Source organism: Ptychodera flava, chromosome 19, assembly GCF_041260155.1.
Source record: "Ptychodera flava strain L36383 chromosome 19, AS_Pfla_20210202, whole genome shotgun sequence".
Lineage (NCBI taxonomy): Eukaryota > Metazoa > Hemichordata > Enteropneusta > Ptychoderidae > Ptychodera > Ptychodera flava.
Genome location: NC_091946.1, coordinates 12,281,478 through 12,294,775, shown reverse-complemented (window position 1 = coordinate 12,294,775; position 13,298 = coordinate 12,281,478). Strand labels below are relative to the sequence as shown.

At 36.7% G+C, this 13,298-nt stretch overlaps 1 protein-coding gene across 4 annotated transcripts in view; it reads right to left on the bottom strand.

The window, feature by feature from the left end:
• Positions 1-226: 226 nt before the first annotated feature.
• The window catches only part of LOC139118595 (uncharacterized), a 22,945-nt gene continuing 9,873 nt past the window's right edge, over positions 227-13,298 (bottom strand). For 3 of the 4 annotated variants that reach the window (XM_070682000.1, XM_070681999.1, XM_070681997.1), the window contains exons 5-9: positions 8,800-8,835; positions 6,736-6,808; positions 3,914-4,079; positions 3,574-3,768; positions 227-1,805 (exon numbers count right to left, since the gene is read on the bottom strand). In XM_070682000.1, the coding sequence (XP_070538101.1) occupies positions 1,507-1,805; positions 3,574-3,768; positions 3,914-4,079; positions 6,736-6,808; positions 8,800-8,835 (769 nt within the window). In that variant the 3' untranslated portion in view covers positions 227-1,506. The remainder of the gene's footprint in view (positions 1,806-3,573; positions 3,769-3,913; positions 4,080-6,735; positions 6,809-8,799; positions 8,836-13,298) is intronic. The other variant, XM_070681998.1, reaches the window with a different exon arrangement.

The following is a 13,298-nucleotide window of genomic DNA, read 5'->3' as shown; positions in this document are numbered from 1 at the left end:
GGCATTGAGCTTCACCAGTAAATCTTGAAACACGTTCACAGGACAACTTTAGCAGCCTTGTAACACCAATGTAAACTTTCATCCGTTCAGACATGAAAAGGATACTGGAAATTTGTTACATCAAAGACGGCAAATTAAGCTTTCATAATTCTATGAATATTTTTCCAGCTCTATTGTGATCTACACAAAATTATGTTATTTCTTTAACATCAAAGTCCTTCCAATATGCATTGCAACTACCGATATTTTATTTATTCATGTGTAAGATGCCGCAGGGTGAATTGATTTGTTTTTCATGATCCTTGGGCAATACAAACTGAATCTGTCTAGCATTCTAGTTTGCTAGTCCAATAGTCTGTTTTGCTAGTCCTGCAGCCTAGTCATCTAGTCCTATAATATACTTTGCTAGTCCTGTAGTCCAGTTTGCTAGTCCTGCTGTCTAGTTTGCTAGTCCAATAGTCTGGTTTGCTAGTCCTGCAGCCTAGTCATCTAGTCCTATAATATACTTTGCTAGTCCTGTAGTCCAGTTTGCTAGTCCTGTAGTCCAGTTTGCTAGTCCTGTAGTCCAGTTTGCTAGTCCTGTAGTCTCGTTTGCTAGTCCTGCAGTCTAGTTTGCTAGTCCTGCAGTCTAGTTTGCTAGTCCTGCAGTCTAGTTTGCTAGTCCTGCAGTCTAGTTTGCTAGTCCTGCAGTCTAGTTTGCTAGTCCTGCAGTCTAGTTTGCTAGTCCTGCAGTCTTGCTTCCTAGTCGTGCAGTCTAGTTTACTTGTCGTGCAACCTTGTCTGCTGATCCTGTAGTCTAGTTTGCTAGTCCTGTAGTCTAACTAGTCTTGCAGTCTAGTTTTCTAGTCCTGGAAATACATATTCACTAGTCTGAGCAAAACACTTGAAAGTCCTGGACCTAAGAAAATTGATTTGAATACCGTAGAGCTGTATCTTTACTTCCAAGCACTTTACAAAATTTGAGTGTTGTGACTTTAAAAGAAGTATTCATTTTAAGTTTGTTCGGTTTGATTGTAAATTACCATAAGTTAGGAAATTCATGTTGGAAATGTTTCTCTTTTGTTTCACATTTTTACACAATATCTTTCCTTATTGGAGAGTCTCAGACTCTCAAGCATAAGTTTCTCAAGAAGAATGCATATGAAGTAAATTTGAAACAGTTGGACCAATGTCAATTGCTGTACAAAAGTTGTCGAGATCAACAGACAGAAGAACTAATTGGAGTTTCATCAAATGCTGATTGTCCCTTAAGAGGTGAGGTTTGATTGGTTGAATAGGACTGCTTTAATGATTGATGTCTTGACTAATCAGGATTGACCTTACTTCTTGGTCAACCGATGAATTTGGAATATCAAGAAAAAGTATGACCTTTTTTGTTGCTTATGCTTTCAGGAATTTTAGCAAAATGACGACTTCAATACAGTCATCTAGCTGCCAGCTTGCAGCTATTCACAAATGTGTATTTTCATGGAGAAATTTTCTTTCAAAAAAAAAAAAATGAAAATTTCAGTAATACTGTGCGTGTGCTCGTCGCGTAAGTCCTCCACTGCTTTTGTATTGATTGTACGGCATTTGAGTTGCTTCGCTCTGCGGCTCTGGTTTTTGCATCTCTTGTGGGTTCTGTTGCTGCTGCTGCTCTTGTTGTTGCTGTGGCTGTGGCTGTTGTTGCTGCTGTGGCTTGTGATGGTGTTTGACCTTGTGCTGCTGTGTCTCTGTCTCTGTCTGTATCTGCTCTGCCTGCTGTTGCACGTACGTCTGTAGCTCCTTGAAGTGCTTCTTCGTCACCTCAGCCAGGTCTTCTGACACTGCAGGTCAGAGAAAATGTCAGAGACATCAACACTCAGCAAAGTTCTAGTTCCTTCAGTGGATATGCATCACATAGTCATCAAAAGAAAAAGTTATCATATGCTATTAAATGGGAAAGTATGTGAAGCCTTTGATACAGTAGTTATTATTTCATTCAATAAAACATGTACATATTTTAATTTGTTTTCCTACAGCATGTTAAAATTTATAGTGTTTAGCATACCCTCTATTAAAATGAGTCTGTATACAACTCTGATAGCACTCATTGCTAACAGTGCCAGTGAGATTTGAGAAACCATTCCTGCTTTGCAAAATTGATAAAAAGGCAAATCTGAATTTGGGATTTGTGTAGATACTTTAACCCTTTAACAGGCAAAGTTTTGTCTCATCATTTTTATCAAGAGAGTGAATCAATCCATACATGAATACATGTACAGGAAAATACGGGTGAAAAGTTTAAAGAATGAAAAGATTCATCTTCAAAGTCTGAAATAAAATTTGGATTTTTCCATTCTAAAATTTCAAACAGTCTAACACAAAACAAACATGATCTTACAGAGATATGCACAAAGGATTGATTGCCATATGTTTATGTTGATTACAGCTCGTGTCCTTTCAATGACACTCTCATGTACATAAAAACACTATTAGCTTTACAGTGCTATTGCTTTATCTGTCAATATAGCTATACTGCCACATCACTTCCACGGCAATACACAACCTGAAACTCAATTGGCCTTGAAGTGAACCGTATGTTTCATCTCTTTGCACAAAGTTCCTCTGTAGTGACGGATGATAACTTCAAGCCAAAACATAACGAATAACTTTTATGGTATACAATTTGGTGAAGACTCATTGACCTTGGAGTGGACCATATGTTTTATCCCTTTGTATAAAATTCCTTTGTACTGACGGGTGATACCCTCCAGTCCATAAAATAATGAAATACATTTATGGTATACAATTTGGTAAAGACTCGTTGACTTAAAAGTGAACCGTACGTTTCATCTCTTTGCAAAAAGGTCCTTTGTCTGTACTGACAGATAATAACCTCAATCCAATAACATAATAAAATACTTTTACACAATTTGGAGCAACAGAGGATTGTTTAGCCCTCAGCTTTCAACTACTTAGCACTTTGAATAAAACATGGTCAATGTCATCACTAAAAGAGAGTTCAAGTGTAACGTTTCAGCTTGACAGCCATTTGGTGCCAGTGAAACAAAATTACCCGACATTTACCGATATTTGAACAGCCACATCCCTGTTTCAACTGCATGAAGAAATATTTGATTTTCCATAAAAGTATCATAGTGAAAACTTTATTTACCCCATGAGCATCAAAATAATTTACGAGAAAAATATAGTAAAAACTTAAAAGTCCAAACTGTCCCCGAGGCTTAATCTTCCTAAGAACATAATTTGTTGAAGAGTTTTCAAGACTAGTCCATGACATTTTGTAGTAATAAACATTACTAGGTGTAATTATCATTTGGAGACCTTCAATAGGTTCTGAGTGCTTTGCAGTATAAACCAAGTTTGTTTGCTTGGTCTGCAAATTCTGCTAAAATACAAACAGATGTAGGAATTTCTGTCAAAACATGGATTTCACACACCCCCCCTTCTCATACATGTATGTACTAAATCCTCCCTTGAAACTATGGCAAAAGGGGGGAGGAATAATCCCTCTTTCTATAGCACCCTGAATTACATGGATATACATGGAAATATTGAAATGAAAGACAAAGAACCAGACATATAACCTACCTAGCCCGATATATGGCTTATCCGGATGGTAATCTAAAACTTTTTGAAGGAAATTCACCATGGCTCCCGTTGCTAGGATACGCTCCATGAACGGAAGTTGGTCAAAATATTCCATGTCTACAGCGAAGGGATTCCTCGGGGAAGGCAGAGTGGCGATCTTGACAAGCTCCGCGATGATGTCCCAGATCTTAGTATCTATGGCAACCAGAAACAGAGAAGGATGGCGAAAGCGACTTTAAGACGTGATCTGAGCAATAAACTTCGTCTCAGATGAATTTCTATACAATTTCTACACCACAACAACCAGCTTTACACGTATTAGTATATTCATATTTATTACCTTTTTCAAGCCATGTTGTTGTTGATTTAATTTTCAGAGGACTATCTTTTGTGAAGGAATCATCTCCACTGAGCTTCACAAGCCTTTCATGGTTCGATCTGACCCAGACATAGGGACATCCATAGCGGGCATAACCAGCAACCAGGAAAAGTGTGGAATTGTCATCCTGCAAGGAAGAAGAAAGGAAATATTCATTGCATCTCAAGGTCACCTTGGTCAAGTATAATAAGGCCTGAAGTTTATGGCTCACCTTTTTTTCATATCAGAACCTTGTAGAATATTGTCAAATAACATTCAATATTTTCAAAAAGATATACTATATTTCGATTATGGACTTCTTTAACTATTGTATTTCATTCCTAATTTGGTGCAAAATCAAGCTCTCCCTGAAAAATATGACTTCATATTTGCTATGTATTGGTGATGTGGCATGATGACATCATGTGAGGTTTCACTCAGGAAGCCAATACACACACAGTCGCCAGTCAGTGGTACAGCGAGAGTCTGAAGTTTGTTAATGCTTCACTGAGTGAAAAGATGCATAGGTTTGGGTTAAAACAGCACAAACATCAATTGATTTAGTGTCCAAGTGATCTCCGAATACATGATTTTCAGTAACAGTGGAAGAAGTGTCTGTTTTGCTTGCAAAGATGGGCAACATACCACTGAGTCCAATTAGATTTATTTGTGGGGCATGTTTTGTCACAGTGGCCGCGCTGGATGATTTCAAAGGATACTAACAATAGAAAGATCTTGGAGCCAACACACCCCAATCAGCTGTACACTGCGGTTTCATTCCATGAAACATGTGAATAAGTGGTCATCTCATGGTGAGACAACCATTTCAAGATATTAGTAGTCCAAAGGTGAGGTTTGGTTGTCCTGGAAAAGGGACTACCATGAATTTTGAGCCCTGAAGTAAACAGGACGGAGTTGTCAAATGATAAGCAGTAATATGGACTAAGTTTATGTCAAGAACCAAACAAGCGACCTAGCGGCCGATATAGCTCCGCTGTGTTTATGTACAGAATAACTATTTTTGACACATGTTGATGAAGGTGGAAATCTTTGATAACTCAATGCAGTGGCCAGAAAAAGTGGCTAAAATAAGCTGCAAAAATACAAAATTGAAGATTTCATCATACTTTGAATATATCACATCCGATCATCCCTAAGAACATGTCCACCAAAGCTATCTGATGAGTAGTTTTTTGAGAATAAAATATTCTGACCAAAAATGGCAACAATTGCCCCCAAAAATAAAAATTGCAGATTTCATCATAATTTCAAAATATCACACTTAGTTCATATATAGAAACCTGTATACCAAATTTCAAAGCTGTTAGACCAGTACTTTTTGAGAAACGCATTTTTTGACCAAAAATGGGAAAAATTGCCCCAAAAATTCAAAATTGCAGATGTCATCATTATTTCTATAAATATCATTTAGTTCATCTATGGAAACCTGTATACCAAATTTCAAAGCTATCAGATAAGTAGTTTTGGAAATACACATTTTTTGACCAAAAATGGCAAAAATTGCCCAAAAAATACAAAATTACAGATCTCATCAGAAATTCAATATATATTACTAAGCTTATCTGTAGAAACCTGTATACCAAATTTCAAAGCTATCAGACCAGTACTTTTTGAGAAACACATTTTTTGACCAAAAATGGCAAAAATTGCCCCAAAAATTCAAAATTGCAGATGTCATCATTATTTCTATAAATATCATTTAGTTCATCTATGGAAACCTGTATACCAAATTTCAAAGCTATCAGATAAGTAGTTTTGGAAATACACATTTTTTGACCAAAAATGGCAAAAATTGCCCAAAAAATACAAAATTACAGATCTCATCAGAAATTCAATATATATTACTAAGCTTATCTGTAGAAACCTGTATACCAAATTTCAAAGCTATCAGACCAGTACTTTTTGAGAAACACATTTTTTGACCAAAAATGGCAAAAATTGCCCCAAAATTACAAAATTGCAGATTTCATCATTATTTCAATAAATATCATTTAGTTCATCTGTAGAAACCTCTATACCAAATTTCAAAGCTATCAGATGAGTAGTTTTGGAAATACACATTTTTTGACCAAAACTGGCAAAAATTGCCCCAAAAATACAAAATTACAGATTTCATCAGAAATTCAATATATATTACTAAGTTCATCTATAGAAACCTGTATACCAAATTTCAAATCTATCAGACCAGTACTTTTTGAGAAATACATTTTTTGACCAAAAATGGCAAAATTGCCTTAAAAATGCAAATTTGCATATTTCTGCACAATTTGAACAAATCTGAAATAGATCATCCCTAGGGACATATGTACCAAATATAAAAGCTATCTGACCAGTAGTTTTGAAGAAGAAGATTTTTAAAAGATTTTTTACCAAAAATGACAAAAATTGCCTTAAAAATACAAATATGCAAATTTCACCACCATTTGAACAAATCTGATTTAAGTCACCCTAAGCAAACTGCATATCAAATTTCAAAGCAATCGGACGAGCGGTTTCAGAGAAGAAGATTTTTTTACCAAAAACACCAAAAAATGCCCCAAAAATACAAATATGCAAATTTCACCATGATTTGAACAAACTGAAGTGAGGTCACCCCAAGTGAACTGCATATAAAATTTCAAAGCAATTGGACTGGTGGTTTCAGAGGAGAAGGCAATTGTTGACGGACGACGACGGACGACGGACGACGACGACGGACGACGGAGGATAATCAACCTATTTGATAAGCTCCGCGTCGCTGACAGCGGAGCTAAAAATAAAATGAACTAAAACATAACACTTACAGATGGCACAATTTCTCTTTCTACAGGTGAGGCAGGAGGCAGTCCGACATCTATGTGTCCAAATCCACTGAGGCTGTGTAATTACGAACGACAGACAAAACAGACATATACATGTTATACACCACCTTGACAAGTATATTGGTAGATTCTATTATCATGTATAAATATGACCTAGCAACTGAACATTTATCAAATGTACCACAGAAAGCAAAATCAAACGTCATCACAGAATACCTATAAACATTCATGTGTGAGAAATTTCCAAAACAGTTTACCATCTCTGAGGTCAAATAACCCAAGGGTCAATGACCTGACATTTTCAGAATCTAAAGTAGCGTTCATTCCAAAAACAACCAGGTTTGAAATTAAGATGTGAAAAGACATGGAACAGAATACTGGAATGGAATGCTCCTATTCTTGAAATTCCATTTTGACATATAGGAAAAATCCAAATTTGAAAATCTAAATCAGTAAGTTACTCACTGCAATCAGCTGATTTGAATAGAAATTACTAGTATACATTATGCTTGCTGAAAGTTAACTCTGTATTGAAAATTTCTAATTTTGAATTCTCAGTACCGATTATCTGATTGAAACCACCCTTACATGTAATTTCCAATTTAGAATCATTCCATTCCATTATTCTAATCCATGTTTAATCATATGCTTTTGGAATTTTCTGCTCTGATATTTTGAAGACTGATAAGAAGAAAATCAGCATACAGCCATTTTAGAGAAATTTTGCTGTGGAGCAGATTTTCTTTGAGCTTCATGAATCAGTCCTGAAATGTTCACCAATACAGGTATTCATGAACGGTCATTGCCAAGATAGGTGTAATGAATACCAGGCAGATTTTCATGGCAATTTGATGTGGTAATATTCTATGAGTAATCAAAGGTTTACAGGTATACGTCACCTGTTCCAAATTTGCCTCAGTTACCACGGAAAGAGAAAATCTACTCAATCACAGTGGCCGCTTTTTAAAAACAGCACCCTCACATGGGCATTTTGAATACCAAGGAACGCCCTTTTGACCATATATGGGCATATTTAGATTACAGGTGACTGTATACCTTTAGGCTTTGTAACTATTTGTCTACTTCCACCTGTGAACGTACATGTACTATGTACATGTAAGTGTATGATTGGTACTGCAACTTAATGACAAGTTCTACGATGATACTGCGCATTATCTTTTACAAAACGGAAGATTAACACATTTGGAATGATGAATTCAATGTGTATATTGGGTCTTCATCAGCATGTTATGCATTGTATATAGCATGTTTTCTTGACAGTGAAGCTATGCATGTACATGATTTTTATATATATGGATACTTCCTTGCATATACAGACACAGGAAGAGAAAACTTGCAGTACACAAAAATGCCATGCAGAAACAGTAGTAAAGATACAGGTTCAAGGATGTGTGAATGAAGCAGATGTGGTTATAAAATGGATTAATTTACTACCACGTAGCAGATCAGGTGAAGGCACATGTGAACATAGCAGACAAGACACATACAGACAAAGCTGACAGCAAAGCAGAAGCTCTGTGAAATTTGTTCTGTCGTAACCATGAAATTCGCTTTACGTGAGGGTGGAGAAAGAAAGTTTGAAATACAGCGTACACTGAAATCATAATTTTTTAACTATCACGGCTAAGGAATTTGCACATTTTAGGACTTTATATAACGGGAAAAATGTCAACCAAATTCCATGCAATCAGTCTAGTCACTGGAGGATATTTAAAATTAGGAATGCATGCTCTAATAGAGATTTGTTAAAGTTACTAAATGTTCCAATTTCCTTTTTGAAATCATGATTCTCGCCGGCTTTATTTTTCAGAGTGTATCAAAATTTTGTTGAGAAGGAACACTGTTCATGTAAGTGAAGTCAGGAATTCCACCTGAGGGCAGCGATGATTCTCAACATTGCAATATTAACATAAGAAGCATTGAAAGCAAAGCACTGATATGTTTGAATCTACGGTACGGTGACAAAGACAAAATTTGGAAAATACTTATGTGTACAATGATCATCTTGTTTTTGATGATGCGTACCTTTTTTGTGTTCCATCCGATAACATCAGGGACCTCCTATATGAGTCAAATAATTAATTACTTAATCGTTAAGTCATCATACATTGCATGACATTTGAAGAGAAAGATTCAGAGGATTTGATAATTATTGTTTTGTTTTCTGAAAGTTCTGCTATTCTGAGAACAGAGAAAGTTATTTTGAAAAGAAACATAGGTACACACAAAGATGTTCACATTCACATTGAAAGGACTTAAAAAGAACCATAATTATCAGGTGTGTGCCTGTGCAGTTGTTACGTGCAGAGAAAACGAACAAAAGGGTGAACTCAGCAGTTAACGTTTAAACAAAATTTATTACGAAAATAAAACTAATTGCTAAGTCAGGGATAGAGTACAAACTTTAAAAGTGTACAGACTACTTATCTCAGCTGGGACGGCAAAGCTCCAGTCTCAGAGTTGTAACAGTCAGTTGGATGAATGAACAGTCCTTGCAGGCTTGAAGATGCATAAAGTCCACAGTATAAATCCAGCGTTGGCAGTGAAGGTCTTGAAAAGTCTTGAGAATGACTACTGCTGGAGTTTAGTAACACACAAGAGACACGATCCCAAAAGTCTGACTGGAAGCTGTGCACGTCCCTTTTATAAAGGCATATAAGAACAATCTAGAACTTTTATTGACATGCTAATTACTGTTCTAAAATTATCTCCCTTACACAACTAATCAACTTTCCAGAACATTCCAAACATGACTAATTGAATTCAAGGTTGTGAGGTCATCAAGGGCAGTGACCTTGAGAATGTTCTAGACTAATTGAACTCAGGTCATGATGAGTGTGGGGAAATGACCTACATAACACACCCCATCTTCAAAACAAGAAAATTTTTCAAAGAAAAACTTTCTTTTACAAATGTAATCTTGAAAAGGATTTAAGTACTCAAATTTTGTTTTACTCTAAAGTAAAATTTCTTGAAAGTGAACAACAATAAAATTTCTTGAAAGTGAACAACAATAATTTCTAAATACGAGAGAGACAGTCTGCAATTAAATTGTCTCTGCCTTTGATATGTCTAATGTCAAGATTAAACTCCTGTAACATTAAACTCCATCTTAGCAATCTCTGATTTTGCCTTTAAATTTCTGCAGAAAAACAAGAGGGTTGTGATCAATATAAACCACTATTGGCTGATTTGAAGAAGTAACATAAACTTCAAAATGCTGTAAAGCTAATATCGAAGATAAACACTCTTTTTCAATTGTAGAGTAGTTTCTCTGGGATTTGTTAAATTTGTGTGAAAAGTAGCAAACAGGATGTCCCATGACTATCTTCTTGCAATTTGTTGTTGGAAACTTGAAATGGCACTGAATTTGGCATAAAGTATGCATGTAAAGTCCAGTTATTTTTATTGAGTTCGATAAAGTCATTGTTCGGCAAATACTTGGCTTCCTCCTGGAGATATTCCGCTTTTGCAGGATTCAGTCCGTCTGGGTGTTGTTCCACTGGATTACTGTCGCAGACATCTTCGTTGTGATGGGTGATGTTTGTCCTCGTTGGAACATCTTGAAATAGGTGTTTATATTCGTGGAGCAGTTCTTTCACCTGTTGTTGTTGTTCTGGCTGGAGGTGTGCCAACTTTGTAGACTCCAGCTTCTCCAGGATTTCTGAGTTCTGAAGCTTGACCGAGCCCAGCTTTGAGTTTAGAGTATTTTCACTCAAGTCAGTTTCAGTATCACTATCTTCATAATGGTTTGAACTGACTGCACTGACAGGCTGAGTTATAGTAGGATTATCCCTATCAAAATATGGCTTAAGCATATTTATGTGACATAGCTGTTTTTGTTTTCGCCTGTCAGGTGTTATTATGATGTAATTTAAATCACTCACTTTCTTATCAATTAGGTATGGCCCAAAGTAACGAGCATGGAGTGGTTTGCCAGGAATTGGAAGTAGAACAAGAACTTTTTGACCTGGTTCAAACTTCCGTTTTGAGGTGCTTTTATCATATTTGGTTTTCATTGACTGCTGAGATGACTCAAGATTTTCTCTGGCTAATTCACATGCTTTAGAGAGTTTTGTACGAAAATCTGACACATATTGCAAAATATTCAGACAATCATCATCGTCTGATAGGAATTTCTCTTTAACGAGCTTAAGTGGGCCACGGACTGTATGTCCAAATACAAGCTCAAATGGGCTAAACCAAGAGACTCTTGAATTGACTCTCTAACAGCAAAGAGCAAAAAATGAATTCCTTCATCCCACTGCTTCTCCTTGTCAAAACAGTAGGTCCTAATCATGTTTTTCAAAGTTTGATGAAATCGCTCAAGAGCACCCTGACTTTCTGGATGATAGGCGGATGACCTATACTGTTAATGCCTAGCTGATCCATTACTTGTTGAAAAATTCCAGACATAAAGTTGGAGCCTTGATCGGACTGGATACATTTAGGAAGGCCGAATAAAGTGAAAAATTGACTAAAGCTTTCACTACAGTCTTTGCCTTTATATTTCTCAGTGGTATGGCTTCTGGGAACCGAGTAGATGTACACATTATTGTCAACATGTACTCATTTCCTGATCTTGTTTTTGGTAGGGGCCCAACACAGTCTATGAGTATCCTACTAAATGGTTCTTGAAATGCAGGAATTGGCTGTAAAGGGGCCTTTGGAATGGTTTGATTTGGCTTTCCTACCATTTGACATGTGTGACAAGTTTTACAGAAATGTGCTACATCCTGCCTGAGATTAGGCCAATAAAAGTGACTGAGAATTTTATGATAAGTTTTCCTTACTCCCAAATGACCAGCCCAGGGGTTTCATGGCCAGGCGCAATATTTCAGCACGATAGGACTTTGGAACCACAATTTGATGTTTTATAGCCCAATCGTCATCAACCAAGACGTCTGGAGGTCTCCATTTACGCATGAGAATACCAGATTTTGTATAATAGGAAACAGAGCTATCTGAAGTTTTACCTTCATCATCTACCCTGTCAAACAAAGACAAAATATCTGGGTCTTTGTGTTGTTCTGCAATGAGATTTGATCTAGAAAATGTCTGACTTTGGTCAGCAGAAGTTTTACTGGAAGTTTCAAATCCACGAGGGATAACGGAATGATCCGTGTCAAACACCTGACTGAGAAAGGTGTCATTTAAGTCAACATCTGTGACATTATTTTGAGAGTATTTGATTCTCGGAAGTTTTCTTTGACATGGCTCGAGTAATGGCACATGAAGGAAATAAATCGGGTATCTCTTGTTCAATTGGCTCTGGATCCTGATCTAAACTAGGATTATCAGTCACAAGTGGATTAGTAATGACCTTGTCCCCAGCAAGGTCGTTTCCAAGAAGAAGGTGAATCCCTTCAAAAGGCAAAAAAGGCCTAATACCTAAAGTCACAGGTCCAGAAACAAAGTCCGAAGACAAATAGACATTATGGAGAGGAACAGGAATGTAGTCATTACAATCTACCCCCTTAATAAGAACTTTAGAACCTGAAAATGACTTTTCAGAAAACGGCAGGGTATCTGCCAACAAAAGAGACTGGGAAGCCCCGGTATCTCTTAAAATTTTGACAGGGGTAGCGGAAGAAAAATCACTAGAAAGTGATATAAAACCATCATGAATAAATGGTTCGAAAATACCCATAATGCTATCTTGAGAAGAATTGACCTTGACCTCATTAATTGGGGATGAGAGGGATTTAACCTCAGAAAATGTGTTGCACACATTATTAGACTCTAATCGAGTTGATGAAGAAATAAAGCCGGTGGGCTTAGATCCACTTTGACCACTTTGACCTTCACGTTTTCTTTTCAATTTGAAACACTCTGACATTAAATGGCCGTCTTTCTTACATTAATTGCAAGAAAGTGTACCAAACTGTTTGTCAGAAGGAGATTGAGATGATGTGGGAGTGTTACTTGAATTTTGTGAACTGTTGTCATTTGATTTTCTACTCTCCTTTGAGAAATTCTTGGATGAAAAGGAGGAGTTAAATTTACCTGCATTGTTTCTGTATGAAAAGGACTGGGAAGGTTTACTGAGAAAGGAAGATTTGTGGGTCAATGAATAATCATCGGCCAAATGTGCAGCAACCTCCAATGTATCTGCCTTTTGTTCATTGATAAATGTCTTGATGTCACTCCGGATGCACCTTTTAAATTCCTCAATCAAAACAAGCTGTCGTAATTTGTCATAATTCTGACTGACCTTTTCAGAAGAACACCAACGATCAAACAGTTGTTCTTTTGTTCGAGCAAATTCAACATAAGTTTGATCTTTCACCTTCTCACAATCCCTAAATTTCTGACGGTAAGCTTCAGGCACCAACTCATAACCCTTGAGAATTAATTCCTTCACAGAATCATAATCTGAAGCCTGCTCTACTGACAACTGAATGTAAATTTCTCTGGCTTTACCCACCAAAGCACTCTGCAAAAGCATAGACCAGGACTCCTTAGGCCAATCCAGACTCTGAGCAATTTTCTCAAAATGAAGGAAATATTTATCAACATCCTTT